The 21218-nt window shown below is 37.9% G+C and overlaps 1 protein-coding gene across 1 annotated transcript; it reads left to right on the plus strand.

The window, feature by feature from the left end:
* The first annotated feature begins 10186 nt into the window (after positions 1–10186).
* On the plus strand, positions 10187–16797 carry LOC140227276 (mitochondrial ubiquitin ligase activator of NFKB 1-like). The gene is made up of 4 exons (XM_072307699.1): positions 10187–10309; positions 12143–12255; positions 13496–13704; positions 15371–16797. Exons 2-4 carry the CDS (start codon positions 12157–12159, stop codon positions 16092–16094), a joined length of 1032 nt encoding a protein of 343 aa, XP_072163800.1. The 5' UTR covers positions 10187–10309; positions 12143–12156; the 3' UTR covers positions 16095–16797.
* The last annotated feature ends 4421 nt before the right edge of the window (positions 16798–21218 follow it).

The raw sequence follows: 21218 nt of genomic DNA on the forward strand, positions 1-21218 counted from the left end.
TAGTGCACCCTTTGAAGGCCTCCGTGTCAGTTCACAAAAACAACATGTTGCGAAAATGTGATCTCCTCATTCGCGAAAATATCTGTTGGCGAAAAATAACAGCATATACAGTAACCCCTCAAAACTTGACCTGATTGTAAGTTAACTTGCAGCCCACTCGGTTGTAACAATGGGCCTCTGTCCAACAGAGAGGCCATGGTGATATGATACAGATTAAGGGGATTATATATTTTCTTCTCATTGACAGTTAATTTCCAAACATCTGATCCAAGCAGTGAAGGAGACACTCCATCACAAGTGCCTAAAAAGCACTCCTGCAGCCATGCCAATCTGCAAGTAAAGCACAGTCAGGATTGAACAGAGAAAAGAGAAATACAATGTACATACTCTGTATGTATAATTATGTTCAACAACAGAAATCAGAGTAACATATAACTGTATACACCAAATAATTTGCGAGGTTTTTATTTTCACGAATTTCGCGAGTCGTGTGCTATTTGCGAACTTAAAGACACGCGAGAATATTGACTCTGATCCCAATGTGAATGTGACGTACGTGTGTACACTTCTCCGTTCAGTCCAGGACTCTAAGATTGCGAATTTAATCACTCGCGAAATCGTTGGGAAATCCCTATTCGCGAAAATTTAGACTCGCGAAATACATGGCGTATACAGTATTAGTTGATCTTCTTTTTTATGCCTCCGCCATGAAGTGGTGCCGGAGGCATTATGTTTTCGGGTTGTCCGTCCGTCCGTACGTACATCCGTCCGCTTTCGTTTACGCGATAACTTGAGTAATATTTACTGGAATTTTACCAAACTTGGTCCAAGTATGAAGTATGATGGGGCAACGATTTGATAAGATTTTGGGTGAAATCGGCTAAAGGTCAAAGGTCAAGGTGAAATCATGAAATTGTATCCGTTTACGCGATAACTCAAGACTGTATCGAGCAAATTTCACCAAACTTTGTTGGAGGATGATGTATATATGATGGGACAATTACTTGATTTGTTTTTCAGTGAAATCGGACAGAGGTCAAAGATCAAGGTCAAATCCTAAAATTTATCTGTTTATGTGATAACTCAAAACTGGATGAAGCAGCTTTCACCAAACTTGGTCCAAGGATGATGTATGATGGGACAATTAGTTAAGTAGATTCTAGTGACATTGACAAGAGGTCAAAGGTCAAAAGGTCAAGGTCAAATGCTAAAAATGTTGCTATTTCCCCCATATCTATGCAATGCCCGCAGTTATTTTCTTGAAACTTAGTGTAGACATGTACTACTGCGTAAGGATTCTCCAGAGAGAGTTTCATGTCATAAGGTCAAAGGTCAATAGGTCAAAGGTTAGGTGAAAATGTTGCAATATCACTTTTCTCGCAAATGGTTCAATGTATCTTCATGGAACATGGTACATATGCATGTACTGACTGGCAGGGATTATCTAGGGAATTTAGGGGTCATGGGTCAATAGTCAGGGGTTCAAAGGTCAAGGTCAACTCCTCAAAATGTTACTACTGTATTTCCCTCATACATGTATACTAGTATATGCAATGATTGCATTATTAGTTTTAAAAGTGTTTAATATATGTACATGTATTACTTGATGGAGATTCTCTTGGAAATTTCCAGCCAGAAGGCAAAGGTTAAGGGTCAAAGGTCAGGTTTAAATGAAAAAAAAAAATTGTACTGTAATTACACTCTTTCTTCATACCTTGAAAATTATACTCAATGCATAAACTTATAATAAGGTTGGTCAGAAGTCAAGTAAAAATTTTCAATTCCCCAAATATGTGTACCTACACTCTTTAATAGACAATTATAGCAAACCCAGTTCGTGGAAAGTGAACATTCAAGATATTTCTGACAAACCTGTTATTTCGATATTTTGCCAGTTATGTGAAACTGTCATCACACATTGTCAAGACATTGTACTATACACCTATTGGGAGAATCATGCATTATGGCGGAGGCATCAGTCGCCGTAGCGACATTTCTAGTTTTAAATTCTTTTGTATGCATATCTGAAAAACACTGTCATTATCAATTGGTTGATTACTTGCTTTTATGAATGTGCCAAATGAGTAAATTCTCCTGAATAAACAAATGAATGGATGAAAATCTGCTTCCCATCCATTAGATGACCAATGTTCATTCATGTTTTAATTTCCTTCTTTCTTTTTTCACAATATGCATTACTACATGCTTACTTACTTATTACTTGCTTTGGCCCCACTTACAAGCTTGTGTTGCTTCAAAGAAGTCCTGACATTGGTTTGTTAAATGTGTTCATATGCATTGCTTTTGTCACTGTGTACATAATGTACTTATTATTTTTTTTTTTTTATTTAATTATGTCCACCTGAATAGTTGCTTGATAAAAGCTTTCATTGTACGGAATGGGTTGATAGAAATAGTTGCCTTCTTTGATGGAAAACAAAATGATAAGGATTTTTGGCAAGCACAAGTACATTGCATGTCTGACCATTAATAATTGAAAACAAAAAAAAAAAATCTGTAAAAGTTTTTTTTTATGGGGGGGGGGGGGGTGCGCCGGTTACGCCCCCGTCTGGATCCGCCAATGTGTGCTGCCATGAGTTTAAAGGTGCCTCACACATTCTTCAATTTCTGTGCTAAAAGAAGCACAGTATCAAACCTTCCTCACTTGCACACACAAACACACACACAGGTAGGCACTTATAAAAAGCTAATAAGGCCTACAACAGTGAATGCCCAGTGAAATGTGTCTTTCAATATTTCTAATAAAATTCCCCGCACCTGAAATTCATATCACAAAATGAATGGTTGATACATTGTATTAGAGCTTTATTTTGCCTAGAGTTGTCTTTGTCATACAAAAATAACAGCCTGTGTTTCAGGGAGGTGTGGACTTATGCAGATTGCAAATTCCTTATACATGTAGATTGCACAATATGCTGTAGCCATTGCAGCTACATGTATGTATCTGATATCACTTTTTTTTTTTTCTTCAGGTAGGCATGATTACCAAATCCAGTCATCCCTGTCTGACAGCTATCATCATTTTCTTATCTGATATTTCTTTGCCCTATGCTCTGAGCTAGCTTCAACAGATAGGCGAACATGATGATCAGAACATAACTGAGATAACAGCGTTTCAACTTGAAATTGATAGTCTTGCTTCCAGAAGTTTCTTATTTTTATTGCTGGGTCGGCACTTAAGATACCATGTTGTAACTACATGCATAGCATTGTTTGTAGTCTTAATAAGTGCCCTTTATTAGATAGTGCTGTACCACTCAAAAGTGCTATCAATAATTAAATGTATAAGGAATATTAATTGGTTCAGGAAGTGTGTTCTAGACATATAAAACCATGCTTATTTCATGTTTGTTGTGCCTTTACTACTTCCGCAATTAACCATCAAGAGTAGTTATGTTTGCTGCTTTATAATTTTATCGTCATATTATTCTGATCATGATGTCCTACTGTGGATTCCAATGATGTGTCTCATTATGATAACATTGCCAAGGTACAAAGGTAGGCATAACTATCATATCACTGTAATTGCTGATAGCATTATCATGTGACGTCAGAAGAGATATCTAACAATGTCTAGAAATAAAGCACATTGTCTAGGTCAATGTTTTGCCATGTTGAATCGATGTGTCTTCGTTCAAGAGTTTGTCAGCACCTTCCAAATTTGTTTTGATGATAAAAAAAGTTCAGTAAAATTATCTTTTAGCACAGATGGCAGAGAAGCTCAACAGAATATGATTCATAATCGACCTCGATGTTTTCAAAGGTGAATCAAACTGAAAGTGAATTTAGCATGAAATGTAAAAAAATAAATAAATTGATTAATTAATCATACATTCACCCTGTTTTATCTGAGATGTAATCATCGATCATAATCTTTGACTTTGAAAGAACTGTCTGAAAAGTTGACTAGGAGAAACAAAACTTGGCTTAGAAGGTTATTTGTTTACTCTGAAGAAGCCACAATGCCTTGATTGAATGCATTCTATTCGAGACAATGGACAAGTTGAAACAAGTTTGAATTGTTGCAGTCCCAAGTAGGATGGTTATGCGTGGGTGTGTGGTTGTGTGTGCATGTGCTTGACACTGCTTACATGACTTTAAATAACTGAATCCTCTGTTCATCCTCTGTTATCATGTCAGGGGTTTGTAGTTGCTGTTTTTGTGAGTTTTTTTGTTTGTTTTTTTTTTTTGATCCATACACGTTCTTCACACAAGGTTTGTACGTGCGTAATTCATACTGCATATTTGTTCCTGTCCATAGCTTCTTTTCAGTTCATAAAGAAGAAAACTTCAGAACAACGGAGTACCATCGAGAAAATGCACACACAGACACACACACGCACACATACACACCCACACACACACACACACACACAAAGAGTGCTTTATCAAACCCGGAAGTGACACTACAAAGTGCCCCCCCCCCCTTTACTGAATTACTGGATCCGCCCCTGCAGACACACACACACAAATGGCAGTGCAACTGTAAATCGACAGAAACCTAATAAAAAGAAAAAGATGGGTCCCATTTGGGAAGGAGGCCGGGGGAGGAGTGTGAACATATTTTATCTAGCTTGAGGAGGTAAGTGTAAGGTTCCAGGTGATCATTCAAAAAAAAAAAAATCTAGCTAATAGAAATAATAATGATACTAGTAATAATAACAAAAAATAATGATAAGGATAATAACACATGCACTGATGAAAATACATCTGGGATGTTTCATAAAGCTGTTCGTAAAAAGTTTAATACGAATGACTTATGAGCGACTGGTGATCAGTTCTTTTGTTGAATTATGGAAATTCTGATAAGTATAGCACATCAGAACTGATCACCAATCGCTCGTAAGTTGTTCGTAATTAACTTTACGAACAGCTTTATGAAACAGGGTCCTGCATTGTCATTCGTAATTTTTTTTTTTTTTTTTTGGGGGGGGGGGGGCGGCGGTATATATATATATATATATATATATATATATATATATATATATATATATATATATATATATATATATAGGTAGGGGAGGGGCAGACACAATATCACGATATTTCATTGACACTACCTTGTCAATATGATAGCATCATGATTGCATTCCTGTACTGATGACAAGCTATTGATAGATTCAAAGCGTGGGCAATGCAGAGTTATCGGCAATTAGTAACAGATAATCCCACTCGAGTTGTGATGGCACTGATCGTGTCAACTGATGGATAAGGCAAAAAGAATGAAGCAGCCATGAAACCCAGGGTGGAAGCAAATGATGCACAATTAACACGCTATCAGCGCACAATGTTATATTTTACACTCAGATCAATGTCTTGGCACTCTTGCCATCTTGTGAGTTTGTGTCGTTTGCGATGATCTGATTTTGTTTTTATTTTTTTTTTTTTTAGTAGTAGTTTAAATAATCACCATTCTGTTTAACCCGCGTCTGAGCGAAGAAACTGCGCAATAAGGAATCTTGGGTGGTTTTTGATCGTACGGCTTTATTGGTGTAGATCCAGCAGTGGTACTAGTCAAAGGTATAATGTAATAGACATCAGATGGCGCTATTGCACTATAATTAGCAGTACCGTATCCGGCACTGATAATTAGTAGTGTACTGTTATACTTCTACATAATTTACACTACACTGGGCGCTTGGGAATGCCGGCAATATTATTGCAATTTTTCTAATATCAATTACATCTATTAATATACAAAATAATTTGCCTATGCCTCTTTGACATAATCAGTGGTAAACACTATACTGTATCGCTTAAACCTACAGCTTTTATTTGATGCTGATCTCATCAAAGGGCAAGTGCAGAGTAAGTTTCCAATAATTGCAGTTGCTATGGCAACGGTCTGAAAACAACCAGTAACTGTAATGATTGTAGACATCTTTGCGAAATGGCATCCAGAAGCTAAACTGATATTGTATAAAGTTTTAAATAGTGATCATTACTGTTGATTGTGTGCTCTTCATAGTTAGACATCGATATTGGCATGAACAGTTATTTGCGTTTTCCTTTGTAAAATTTTTACAATGAAACGCAAAGGAGATTGACTCTTTCGATTTTTAATCTTTCCGTAAATCTCCATCGCTCCCCTCCCCATCTGTCTCTGTTTATTGTTTTATCATAATTATTTAAACTTTTTTTTAAATATTTCCTTCCCTTCTTCACACCCCCTCTCCGTTTTTCTCCATGTCATTCTTCGTCTCCTCCAACAGCAATAAATAGATTTAGTTTCAATGATTTCAGCACACTCGCCAATTCAGTAGCCCGAAACGCCACCGTATCACGTTCTTTCTCGCTTCGTTGAAATTCTTTGTGTTGTGATTATTGTACTTCTTGGGAGGGGAGGGAAGAGGGGAGAGGGGGTTCCATTGAACTTGACCCCATCCCGCACACAGTCATCCCACCCCGAAAAAAGCGTCCTCGGCCTCTGCTTACGTGAGTTATAAAGTGTGCGTTGATGAGAAAGGCCATTTTATTAAACTCGCGATTGCATCAATGATCAGTCCACTCTCTTGCAAATTCCTCTACTTTGCCGGCACAGCCCTCACCAAACACAAACATAATCAGATTATAATTATCTATGGACTATCATTATCCGAGAAATTTGCAATACGTAGGCCTATACAATGTTGTAAAACAAATGCAATAAACTGATTAAAAAAAAGATAAACTTGGGTCGAATTGGACGCTATGACAAAATACAAGTTTCTTATTAGTCACATAACATGATTACATCAATCTTCAACATGAACAAGACATGTTTGATGACCACGCCCCATGCCAAATACAAAAAGTGCAATACAGTACTAGCTAGTACTGATACTCACTATCACATTGCAGGTCTTTTTTGTGAGTGCATGCAAACTACCGGCCCAAATCAGATCTCCTTAATTACTTCTTTCCTGGCTTTCAATTAATGCTATATATCCGCTTGTATGGAGTGTCAATGATACTACAGTGCCAAAAAATTCGTTTGGGAGAGGGGAATCAAAATCTGTATGTATATATAGGCCTCTGCTATACAAATCAATACTAGTTTCTCTTATTATTCTATCTTACATTATTTTTCCAGTTGTTACACTGGATATGCATCACACGCAAGGTCTATTTTGCAGTAATATCAACTTGAGAATGATTGACGTTAATACCACAGGTATATGCAGCGGCAGGTGGGATTTTTTTTTTTTTTTTCGTTGTGATGAGTTATACCTGCTAGGAATCGAAGATTTAAGTGGTTTCGAGAAGTCACAGTCATGTATGACTTGCGACGATATTCATCAGCAATTAAGTCATGTTTGATCACTCGGACTGAAACTCGGTGTATTTTATATCTCAATCACTGTTCTATGTAATGATTTTTGTCATGTCCATTTCAACAATTAAAAAAAAAAAAGTAGAAGACAAGAGTGGTAGGAAGATTATTATGTGGAGGATGATGATCAGGAGAGGAATGTATTCGGCCTATATACTCAATATTTAGGCCTGCCAAAAAGAAAAAAGAAAAAAAAGAGGAAATGTTTAGCATAATAAATTATGTGGCCTATATGGACGGGAGGCTTTTGAGGCAACGAGATAATCACTTGTATATGCATGTACGCATATAGCATCGAGAAAAAGATGGTTTGCGACTATAAGGGCTTAAACTATCCTATACAATGTATATAAACGTGATGGTTACACTTAAAATGACATTGTTATCTTCCTGAGTGTAGGAATTCGACACCCCTGTCATAATCATTGTTTGATTATACCCGGTACCCAATATTCATCGCAGCGGACTTAAAAACGGATACATGGTGGTTGACCTTCCTATTATGTGGCGGGGCCTCCGCAAGTGGATGTGGGCTAATGACTTCCATGGAAAATAACGGGAAGATAATATGGACAGGATGCTGTGATGTGAGGGCCCTGCACGGATATAGGGTGCAGGCCTGTACTGAGATTATCGGTTGCTGAGTGTGTGCGTTTGTTCGTTTTACGTCTTTCTTATTTTCCTTACAGGGATGTTTTTATTGTTTAGGCCTACCTGACAGGGATGGTATCGTGTTGGTTGAGGTGAGGGTTCAGCTTTGAACTTTTTGCGAGATACTTAGAAACGACTTTCTGAAATGTTAAAGAGCATTATACTCTATAGAGGAATTCAAAGTTTATTCGATGAAAATTGTTTTTTTGGAAATGGCCTATATCCAAGAGCAAAGTAAAGCAAAGCGATCCTAATTTAAGGCAGGTCCCACCTTTTATCAGAATCGGATTGTGTGGATATCTCAGCCATTTCAAAACCCAATTTTCCTCAAATAAACTTTGAATAAAGGCCTGTTAGAATTGTATGCTCTGTTATATTATATATAAGAGGATCATTATCTTAAAAAAAATGAATATATCAAACGAATGCTGATGCACCTATAATCTCGTCTCCTATTGACACGACTCTTATAAAATCTTCACTAATTCTAATTCGTTCGATCATTAATTTTTGTGAAGAGCCAATGCATCCTTGTAGTTACTGGATTGTACTTATAGTCAGCCGTAAGATATGTATTGATTTGTGCGTGTGTGTGTGTGCGTGTGTGTTTTTTTCTTTAACTGATGATAAGTTGTCGTTTCACAAACCAGCGGAAAATTTATGAATTTAAAGGTAATGACTAATCTTATACAACATCTCTATAGAGTTTTGTATCTTTTCGACCGAATTTACATTATTGCTTCATTCTGCATGTGAAATGTCAACATTCTCCAACTTTCTCACCTAAATTCAGTGTTAGCAGAACTTCTACCAACAGTACTCAGCAGGCTAGGTGTGAATTTACAACTTTTATCCATACCAACTTGAGCATTCTAATTATGAGAAGGTTGCCGCATAATACATTAGGTGTTCAGAGGCCAATCTCTATCGCACCACGCATTCACGTATCACACGTAGGCCAGCAGTAACTGCCCACGCAAGTCATGTACAACTGTATAAATACACAACACAAAAATGTTGACGCATGCACACATTATATGCTTCTTCTCTTTCTTTCTTTTTTTTTTTTACATAGCTGAACTAGGAGGAGAGAAAGATATAGATTCTGATATGGATACGCCTATATGGATAGCATAACTGCATAATAGATCGGTCAACAGAGATAGATGCGTATAGATTATAGATAGAGGTATGGGTATAGATGAATAGATAAACAGATGATCAGACATTAAAGGGATGGCCTGGTTGAGGTGAGGATTCAGCTTTTAAATTTTTGCGAGATACTAAGAAACCACTCTATGAAATGTTAAAGTGCATATACAATTCTATGAGGAATTAAGTAACACAGAGCGATCCTAATAAAAGTGTATACGTGGGTCCAAACTTTTATTAGGATCGCTTTGTCTTGGATATCTCAGCCATTTCAAAACCAATTTTCATTAAATATATTTTGAATTCCTCTCAGGATCATAAGAGGTTTCCCGTTATCTCCAAAAACCATAATTTAAAAAAGTTTGAAATCTGAAGTCCCATCTCAAACGCGAAACTGTAGGCCTTCCACATTAGTGGACAAGTAAACAGGAAGGTAGGTCGCAGCTGATGAGTTGCTACCTACTGAAATTGAATAGTATTCAATTTCTGTATTGAATTCTGTAAAATATTCATATGTTTCTGTTGGAAATGCAAAAAAAAAAACCCAAATGAATGAAATGAATGAATATGAGAATAGAGATGGATGCAGCATTGTGGATGGGTGGATGGACGGATGGATGAATTAGGGTAATTCCACTCTCCAATCATTCTACAGGAACCACTCTGCCAATTCCTGTCTCGAGCCGCTTTGAGGTCCTACCAAAGATCTTGCACATCTACACTTTTCTTCGACAACCGCTGACATTTTTTTTTTCTTTTGTTTTGGTTCGTTTCCTTTCGTTGTTATTTTGTTTTCTTTCGTGTTGCTTTATCTCGATCGCCGCGAGCTGCGTCTGTCGAGCCGGACCTCATACGCTCAGTAGTACACTAAACTTTACCCTATTACTGTATGCTAGGCTGCCGATCGGGTCGGATCGAACCTTCAATATTCACTTCGTTGCGGGAAAGCATTGTGTCACAAAACGCATGTACCGTACCGTCGCGCGTCGCCACCGGATCGGACATAAAACAACTTACTCAGAGTCGGTGCAGCACCGCAGCAAAAGACGCAAAAGGAGTTGCAGTAATGTTAGCCGGCATCCCTTCTGCCGAAAAATTTACTATGTTGTAGATTTGACGGAGAGCGAAATATTAAGTCGAGCTGTCTGCCCTTCAGAGGCACCTGTTTACAAGGTAAGGAATAATCATTCACAGCGAACTGTATGAAATACAATGTCGTTTGAGGGTTGCCTAGTCTAATCTCTACCCGTAGTCCCACAAATTGAATATTTTGTAATGTTGATCTCCGGTGTTTAGAACCGTGTGTGTAACTCAAGGTCTCAAAACACTCCTCATTATCATGACAGAAGTTGATGCTTCTTTTACGAGCATTCTGTATCGTGCAAGAGTTCCATTTGAATAATCAGCCAAAAATGAGGAAATCTTTCATCAGAGTACAGATATTTGCCTAGTACTCAGTACTAGTAGTTGTCTATTCATTTTTAAATTTTATTCGCCAGCTCGGGCAGAATCAAGTTTGGACACTGCACCACTGCGCGCTGCACTGCGATCATCGTGATCATATCATGGCGATCTCGCATGATCTGTGGAGTGTCGTGTCATAACACCTGGCCGATATGGCCCTGGTCGCTCCACTAAGTACACAAAGGACAAGTCCACCTTCATATGCCTAAGGGGCAAAATCGTGAAATAGGCCCCACTGCAGTGCGCGTGCACCCGTCAAACAAGGGTAGGTCCTAGCTAGGGTTAGGGCTAGGGTTTAGGGTTAGGTAGGGTTGTATTTATGGTTAAATTAGTTGAGGGACATTAGGCTGTCCTGACCATAGCAAAAAATGGGAGAAAGGGAGGATGAAAGATACTATGCTGTGGAAGTCGGCCCCACTGCTGTATCAATCTCGCTCGCGTAAACGCCGTTTGGTGGGGCCGCATTCACGAGTATTGTAATATAGTTATACTGTGGAAGAAAGCCCCACTGCCGTGCTCATCTATCGATGAACGCCATGTGGTGGGGCTGAATTCACGAGTATAAACAGGCGAGCTGCCGTAGTATTTGTACGGACACGCAGTGGTGGGGCCTATTTCACGAGTATGCCACATAATGATTGAATGAATGCAGCAATATTCGTAGAACACATGGAAATGTTGAGGAAAATTAGACTATCCGTTCAAAAGTTATGAATTTTTAGTTTTTACACTGTCACTGGTGCATGCTGGATGAGAAGACTAATACACTCAGTGTATGATGTCACAGACGTAGAACAAAGAAAAATATAAAGAGAATTCCACAAAATTTCATTTTTTGAAAAAATTACACATTCCCTCAACTCGCTAAGTACTGGCATATGTTAAGGGTGATATTATATTCCCCTACCTTCTGAAAGAGGCAAGTCAAGTGCTCTGATTCGAGAAAGATGAAAATATGAATGATGAATTTTCTTTATACTTTGCTTATGATTTCTATATTGTTCTACGCATGTGACATCACAAGCTGTAGTAGTCTTCTCATCCAGTGATGGCGGCACTGAAACTTGAAAAATTCATAACTTTTGAACAGATTGTCCAATTCTCGGTATCGCCAATGCATACAATGTAGGTGCCATGGGCAGAGCAGCATTTTAGATGCATTATGGGATAGCTCATGGGTTTGTAGAGGAGTTAACATGAAGTTTATTTTCCAAATATCAGAGTGAATAATTCACATAATTTTGCTCAAAATTTTATCATCTGAGTACAGAATTCAGAGCAACAAAAATAAGCATCCGGTAATACAGTGTACAACACTAGATCTACAATTCAGAAGTAACCTTTTCTGAATGTAGTGATACAATTTATGATGTGTACTGTGTCTGCTTTAGACTAGTAGTTAGAGAGGGTATGCTAGATAGGTGAAATTCTTTGTCTACATGGTTTATTGTTTGTTTTTTGTTTTTTTTCAATAGTTTGAGTTTATATAATTTCAAAGTGGCCAACAAGGCAAACTGATATATCCACATCTTTATCTTTCAGGATACTTTGTTACCATGATTTTAGAATACTGCCTCTTGGGAGGCAGTGCTGCAGCAACTGGACTCTTTTCATTCCTCTGGCATAAAAAAGCAAGGACTCTTGCAGAAGTGAAGGTAATGTTTGGAAATCTAGATCACACTGCTGTACGGCAAGATGTAATCAAGCACAAATTGCACCATTTTAGTGCTTTCAATTTTATGTGCAACACCCTTGCAAACAGAGTAGAAAATTTTGACCTTTAAGTGACAATCCCCACAAGTACATTTATATGTACATTTGCACGACTTCTATACTTGTATATTCCTGCTCCGCACTCATACTCCATCACTTGCCAAAATTAATGTTTGTGAGTGTGTGCATCCACACGTAAACTACTTGTAGCAACTACAGGTAGTGTCGAGTGATATATGGCAAAATCAGTGGGGGAAATGAGTCTTTCCCTACAACATATTTTAGCATGTTGCAGAGACGCACTATAACTTTTTAAGAGGACATGCCAAAAAATGTACAACATTCTAAGCACCCAGTCATTAGAGTGATTATATACTGAAAGTTAGAAACTTGCAATATGTGTCTGGAAACTTAATATATCAAGACTAGTAGTTCTAAAGCTGAAGATTTTTAACTGTGGATTTCTTTTCATTCACTCTTGTTACTGTAAGTCTTCAAAAATGGGGGTTAGATATTGTCATAGCGGAGCATCCAGGATCCTGGACTTTTAGCTCATGACCTTCATGCCTGCAATGATGACTTTGTACACAGACATTTTGTTTCCAATGTCAAGCTGTATACCACCCTTGATTTGCTTGGTCAGCAGAAATATATAGTTAAATTCTTGTTGCCAGTCAGTGATATGAAGATGTGCCCCATGGAAGAATTCATCTTTTCAAGATTGAAGTGCAAAGGAAATAATGCAGATCAGTAAGAAGTTTCTGCACTTTGGGATTTCATATGCAATGCAGTTTGCTTCAACTGGACTGGGAAATGGGGGCTTTAAACACATGGCATGTACTGTACTTCATGTCCTGCAGTTAGTGATGTACAGTGATACTTTTTCTCCATTTGTATGCATGCTCATTGGTACCCTTACTCTTTGCCTTTTCCTACTGTCCTTTTACCAAAACCAATCTTTAAACAATCTTAAATGAAAGAGTTGTCATGGTACATCCCATTCCGATATGTTGTTCAGTGTAGAAACTGTTTCCTATTTCAACTGTGTGTTGACTTCTGCATGTACTGTGAGGGAATGGAATACTTTGTTACAGTCATCAGATGTGTCACAAAGCCTCAATTAGATATATTATAAGAATCAATCATTTAATAGTCTTTTTTAATGTAAACCCCTTTTCACAGGATGCACCAGTGCTAGAGTTGAACCAAGACCTTGCCAGCATCCTGAGCACAGCACCGAACCAGAGCGTCCCATACGCCGTGGTGGAGGGGAACATCAAGGCTGTGGAGAACTCCATCAAGAGTGAATATGTGGTGGGAGTCTGCGGGGTCATCCAGACTCTCCTCTGTCGGGAGCACAAGACAGAGTGGAGTAGATCCACAAGGCTTTGGTAATGGAGCCATCAGCTTTGCTTAAATGCATTTTCTTATTACTTACCAATGTATTCATTTTTATACTCCCACCAACACATGGTGCATATAGGACTCACATTGAAGATGCGTAGCTGGGCGGTTGGATATGGGGGGGGGGGGGGGGTGGTGTTGGTTGTTCACTCCGTTGTAATATCTTGTGTTTCCTTTTCATTCGCAACATTTCTGTAGTCTTTAAACTTTGGAAAACTGTTAAATAATATTTACAAGTTGAAATTTTGAAAAATGTTGGTTGTATACATATTTTTCTCTTCGAAGTAATACAGTAGTGTTTTTAATCCATTTTATGGCGGTCCAGATATGGACTACTCCTTTGGGCATTGTTGATACCGTGCCCCACCGAAGGACAATGTTATTAGTAATGCCCTGCATAAAAGCAGGTCATATCTTTTTATACCAAATGAAATTAAATTTGATAACTTCGTAAATTGCTATTGCCCTGGCTAACTCACTCACTGTACAATGTAATATTGTATTCAAATTGTCTGCACTGTTATCAAGTAAGTTTGCATTGTAATCGCATAGGACAAGGATCACCTCTGACTGTATGAAAACCAAGCACTCACTTTCATTTTCCATATGAAAAGATGGCTGGATAGCCCTTATTCAGCTGCACTAGCTGGTCTTCCATGGGATTGTGTTGTGAGTATTCGAGGCATACCACTTCACTGGGTAATGCACCATGCTCTTTGCGAAGAATGACTGCAATGGGATCTTTTATGTGCCTGGCTTGTGACTCTCTCACACATGGGATCATCCATTTTATTTCCTGTCTATCCTAAAGGGACAGAGTGTTTTACCTCTACTAGAGGGGATGGCATGATAACACACAACATTGCTCAATAAGACTTACTTGGTTTTAATAGAACCCTCGCCTGAACCCCAGCAATTTGATTAAAAGGTAGATGCGCTACCGGCTGAGCCAACTTGCCACCTTCTGTTGTCACATTTTCATTTTATCGCCACACATGATAACAATTACTGTATCATTTCAATGGTTCAATGGTTTCTTGTTGTAATACCTAGCTACATAAATTATGTCTACATGTTTACATTGAGAGATTGTTTATGAGACCTAACTTATGTAACCGACTAATCAAAACAATGTAGTCCAAATTACTAGTCCATGCTGTTTTTGTTAATCTTTGTTTAACTTTTATTCCACAAGGATCTTCATGTGCACACTGTTCAGGTTTGCTGTCATGATCCATACCAGGGACAGAAATGATGCTATAGAGTTGCATACGTTGTGAGAACTAGCTACAAAAATTTTAAGTCTTCATCATAAATGAAGTTATCTAATGTTTCATGATGACCATTTCCTCCTTTTATGCTAAAACACGAACAGTGACAATGCCAAAATCCTCCATGCAGCCAACTTATTTCATATGTCATTCTTACTGCACAAGTATAATGTACTGAGGGTAGTCAATTTTTTTCATGTTTTCATTCTACAATTGTATGTGATTCTGTGATCAGTTACATTGAGTGTTCCTATTATATCGTCATAGACATTTAAAAATTCAGTACAGGTGTATTTATCAAAGCAGGGTGGCAATGATAAAATCACAAGTCAAGTCTCTCCTATACTCTGTATTACAGTTGTTGTTTGTGTTTTCTCCCCAGGTACGACACAACTCGTCTTATTCGTGATACCACTAAGAATGTGCCTTTTGACATTACAAGAAACAATGTGGCCATTGGGGTTGAGGACGCTCTTGTTGCTACGGGTCTGGAATTGGAGACTATCCATGACAAGTTCTACCCCTACAACACATCTCTGGGCAACAACATCCTGAGTTGGGCAAGCGGTGAAAAGACCAAGGGTTTCCAAGAAATTGAGCGCATGTTACCAGAGGGAGCTTTCCTGACGGGAATCGGGGAACTGGCACTGGTGAACGGCAAGATCACGCTCCGCCCCCCAGCGACAGGGCTTGAATACATCCTCTCGCTGTCGGGACAGTCGGGAATCATTCGGGAGCTGCGGTCAAAGCTGCGCCGCTGGAAGCTCCTCGTGGCGCTCTTCGGCTCGGCCACAGTCTTGATGCTCTGCATCGTACTGTGGAGGTGGTTCAAGAGATACCAGGAGCAGAGAAACTACGACCTCTACGTGCTGCGTGTGCTGCAGCAGCGAGCGGAGCAGGCGGAGGGCTCCAGCGTGGACGATTTTCCTAACAGGCACCAAGAGGTCGATACCTGCGCCATATGTCTGTCCCACCCCCGCGACTGTGTGCTCCTCAACTGTGGACATGTGTGCGCGTGTTCAGAGTGCGCCATTGCCCTCCAGCCGCCCCAATGTCCTATATGTAGGGACCGAATAGCACGGATTGTACCTCTCTATCATGCATGAGAAACGTTTGCGTCACTCCAAATACCTGTGTTGCCCTTGTTCTGTATCTCGTTTGATAGAAACTGCAATATCAAAGTCACTTTACAAAACATTTTCTACAGGCGAGTCATTTGATCATTCCTCAACCATGGAGCCATGTGTTGAGGCCATCTTCATGTGGCTGATTTCAAGCCATGACTGTAGCTACAACTTTATGTTTACAAGGTCGAGGACCGCACTTCCAAAGAAAATTCTCATTGTATTAGACAAGGGAGATGATAGAGTAATTCAGGCTTTGAATTGCAGAGATGAGGCCAATTTGTACACGGTGCTGGAATGAAGGGTACAAATACCTGTACTAGAATATAACTTGCTACCTGACAATATGTACCAAAATATTCTCAACTTGATGTGGCATACAGGACTTTGAGGGTAATTTTAGGGTGCGACTAATACATGTAGATGCAGGTGAACTTACAGTTTGATGGTTTAGGCTGTCTATCACAAAAGTCTTTTAGTGTAATATTTCAAATCCAAATTTACGAATGCACTTTATACTGTTCTCCCGACCGCACTGTGTAATTAAGTCAACAGTTTGCCTGTTGTATGCAAATTGTGTTCATCATAGGTTTTCTTACGTGTGTTAAATCCTAGAGAATGCCATATCAACAGACTTCTGGACACTAAAACCATGATAATTCATTCAATAATTGTCAAATTTCACTCACCCTTGCAGCAACTTGCTTCATTTGTGTATTTCTATTTCATTGCAAACAGTGCTATATTTCTCTGTGATAGAAATACACCTAAACCAACTACATTGTTTGTGAGGTAAGGGTGTAAGGAGTTTGTTATTTGCTTACAGGTTCATATGATGTTGCAGGGTTAGCACAATAGTTGAATTTTGTTTGGGCCTCTATATTTCCTGGCTATCAAGTTTGACGTCTTCTGCCAATAGTGAGAATATAGTCAGTCTGCAGGTAGTGAATATACATCTACATGCAACAGGCACAAGCTGCCGAATTCTTTGTTGTTGATTGTGCAATGTAGCAGTTATTCCATATTTCTGAAGAATGTACAGATGTTCTTATGTTATTTATATTCCTATTTCAATAGGCATGTTTGTTTTCCTTTTTTTTTAAATTGTAGTCTTTCAGACTGTCCATTTATCAGTCTGATCCTACCCAACAGCTCAAAGAAAACAAGATTGAAAAAAATAGGTCAATGCCAAGATTTTAACTTGTAAACTCATATGAATGATTACATGCCCAAATTTGGTTAGTCACCTTTATCACCATGAAGTAGTGTGTGTAAGTTTCATGTCAGACTGCTACATGTAGCTTTGAGTGATATGAAAATCGGTTGATCTTACCAACATTATTATTACTCTCTAACCATATTTGTGGGTCAGTGATATTGAATCACAATGCTGTTGATAAACAGAAAGAAGCAATGCAAAGGAGTTTTTCTTCCTCTTTTTTATTATTTCATGGAGGGACCTGCAATGTACAATAATTGTAGGCAAATTGTCAGAAAGCAAATATCTGTGCAAACAATCTGGAGAAATACTAACTACTCAAGTGTCTTCCACTGGAGCTGTTGAGAAAAGCTCTATAATTTCTCAAAAAAGAAGGCATTTTATGGTATTCTCCCCATCAGATGCTATTTACCTCAGCAATATGATAAATGTAAGGATTGATAGTTTAGGAAAGAAAAAAAAAAAAACTTTGTGAAATGAACTATGCGATGTATACACTGTATATTGTCTTGCAGAAGTTTTAAATTTTTGCTTTTGTAGTAAGTAGAAAAATATCCACCTGTTTTGATGATGTGAAGAACAGAAAAACAAAAAATGATACAAGACAACACTGTAGATCAATAAACCTGGAAGTAGAATGGTAGAAGCAAAGATTTATTCATTTCTGCAAAATATCAAAGTCATATTAGTGATGCCTCGGTTTCTGAAGTACATTGTACATGTGCTGGATATGAATACAGTGAATTTGTCTGACCCTTGCATAGAGAATATATTTTTGCGCGGTTTAACAGGACACCTTTTGACAGAAGCCTGGAAATTTGAAGTGATTTTGGCTACACTTTGAAGGATAATTTTCCAAAAATCATACATGGGTGTAATGGATTGCCATGATAATTAAACCCTTTTCAATGTGCCATGGGGCTAATCTTACTGTTTCAGCCTTATTTGGAGATCCAAATTCAGCAGAAGGCTTCTTTTCTTTTTTTCTAATATTACTAAAGGAAATGAGTAAAACTGGGATGCTTGGGGACCAACTTAGTGAGGGCTTGAATTGTGAGTGCTATGTCATGTACTTTGCCAAGATTAAGAGGCTTGCATTGACTGGTATGTCGATAGAGAGTGAATGCAATTGTGATACTGTACCCCACTGTGTGCAAGTGAGCCTGCACATGATGCTTTGAGGCTTAAGAGACTTCGATGTGGAGATTTATGTTCAACTCCTACGTGGGTGCCAAGAAGTGAAACATGGTATTCTGTATGTCTGTGTGAACCATTCAAGGTTAAGTTTAAAATTTGATGACACCTTACCAGATGATGTTGAAATGCAATTCAAGTATGAATCATTATTGTTTGTCTACCAATTCAAAGTATTAATCATTATTGTTTGTCTAAATTTCTTAGTGTTTACATGTACCTATTGCTAGGTACTGAATTTGAATGATATGCACTTTCCTTCTTTTTTTTTTGTAAAATACAGCAGTTATATGTATTATTTTAAAAGTTGTGCTAGTTATTCTGATTTATAATCCCTACATGCAGGGATATGTAAAGTAGTAATCCCTTTTTGGCATCTTGGGGAAAATAAATCTGTGTGAGCTGGGGGGGGGGTCTTTATGCAAGAAAGAAAATCAGTGTTTGAAGGAAAGGACCAAAAAACAACAACAAAAGTCTTGGCACATAAAGAGTGGTACGTTTATTCATATATTACTTTTTGATTCATTCGTTCCTTAATTTATTTCAGTTTCGTTACATGTTACTTTATCATTTGTTTTTCTTTTGACTACATGGATGCTCACTTCAGCCTATGGTTGTCATTCAGTGAGTCTTTAAGCCTGATTTGGAACTATTTTTTTTTTGCTCATGCAAAGGAGTCATGCAGGAGGCCAGTGAACTCATTTATTTATGCATTAATATTAATGCAGGCTTCAGGAAGAACTACATAGGCCTACAGTATTACCAACTGGTCATTTGTGTAGCAGGCATACTTCATTTTGTAGTAGTTATGCTGGTAAAGTTAGGTGTGCATATTATCATTGTTTGAAAAAAAAACATGAGGCAAAGCAGAGACTAAGTATAAGATGTCATACTAATGCATGCATGCTTTACTGTATGTAGGCCTACAGTGTACCCAATAGGCTGGTTTACTGATGTATTCAAATATATGGATATTTTCCCTGTTAGGACCTAGTGACAAGTAAATCCATCCATTTTTACTTGGTCAATGCAGTTAAATACTTGGAAATCCAGTTTGCTTGCCAAAGTTGGTGCTACGTGTATGTACCTGTTTGGTTTGGGTTCTGTTTCATATGTTAAAGGGATGGTACAATTTTGGCTGAGATGGGGCTACAGGTTTCCAATGATTTTTATGATCATTCTTGGAGATAATAAGAAACTTCTTAAAAATATGAAACAGCATACAATTCTAAGAGGAATTCAAAGTTGATTTGATGAAACTTGGTTTGAAATGGCTGAGATATCCAAAGCAAAGAAATCCTAATAAAAGGTGGGACCAACCTTTTATTAGGATCGCCTTGTTTTACTTTGTTTTTGGATGTCTCAGCCATTTCAAAGCCAATTTTCAACAAATGAACTTTTAATTCCTCTTAGAATTGTATGCTCTTTAACATTTCATAAAGTGGTTCCTAAGTATACTGCAAAAAGTTCGAGGCTAAATCCTCGACTCAAACAATACCATACTACCCCTTTAATGTCTATTTCAGCTATAACATAGGGGGCTTCAGTATGCCTAATGATAGTTCAAGTTCAAATTTATTCTCATTTCCATCAAATAAACAGAGAAATTATATACAATGTTTAAGAAGAACATATTTTTAATAATTGCAAAAACGTAAATTAACAATGTGAAAATGAGTAACAAAATGAAAAAAAAAAATACATATATGCATATGCATAGTGCAAATTGAATAAGTATGGGAATGGAAATGGAGGGTCCCACTAAAAAGCAAATTTGTACGATATGGGACCCTCAATAGTTGATTTATGCACTGACATAGGAATGCACTTGACTCAATATATCATTTAATCTTCACCTGTTCTTATTTTGGAAGCTCCCAGTTTTGGCCGACATAAGTTACAGTGTACAATGTTTTACAACCAAGCAGGTCTAGACCTTTGGCAAGCTTTCTGGTTGTGACAATTATCCTTTGGTATTAAAAGTACAATGTATGAATAAAGTTTGAATACATCAGTAAACCAGTCTTATGTCTCAGTCCATGATCCTCGAGTGAAACCCGAAAAACAAATGTATAAATATACAATGTGTATTTCAGAGATACTCGTGTAGATGGAGGAGAATGTACTGCCTTGAGTGGTCAAGGCTAGATCTACAATAGAATACTTCACTTCTTAGCAGCATTGTTATGAGGGAAATGTGATTTGTTGATGTCTACCGTCTAATAAGGAAATGAAGTACATATACAGTATTCAGGCTTAGAAGTAAAGTGTGCGGGTTTCCAGTTTGTACAATGTACGTGGAATTTTTACTTGGCATCACTCATGCATTGTCATGACGTTTCAAATTTTATCTTGTAAATGCAGACACATCATTCAGAACTTCTGATTAAAGACAAATCTGTGATACCAAATGACATTTGCCCAACCTTCAGATTTGTGAGAGTCGAGTGTTGTATGATCTGTGTATTGCAAAATAATCATTGGAAGTATGTAAGGCCTACAGTTGTATATGGAAACGATGTGTGTGTGTGTGTGTGTGTGTGTGTGTGTGTGTGTGTGTGTGTGTGTGTGTGTGTGTGTGTGTGCATGTGTGTCTATGTGAAAATTATAGTAATGAAGGATTGCAATGATGAAATATCGAAATTATTACATGTAGTTCATTGACCATTATCAACAGCAGCAATACTATCTTC

This window comes from Diadema setosum, chromosome 4 (genome assembly GCF_964275005.1).
Source record: "Diadema setosum chromosome 4, eeDiaSeto1, whole genome shotgun sequence".
Classification (NCBI taxonomy): Eukaryota; Metazoa; Echinodermata; class Echinoidea; order Diadematoida; family Diadematidae; genus Diadema; species Diadema setosum.

Bases quoted from the DNA above. Each gene is read 5' to 3' on its own strand.
- LOC140227276 (XM_072307699.1), top strand. From the start codon at position 12,157: ATGATTTTAGAATACTGCCTCTTGGGAGGCAGTGCTGCAGCAACTGGA. The intron at 12,256-13,495 runs GTAATGTTTGGA...CCCTTTTCACAG, and splicing joins GGACTCTTGCAGAAGTGAAG to GATGCACCAGTGCTAGAGTT. The intron at 13,705-15,370 runs GTAATGGAGCCA...TTTTCTCCCCAG, and splicing joins AGTAGATCCACAAGGCTTTG to GTACGACACAACTCGTCTTA.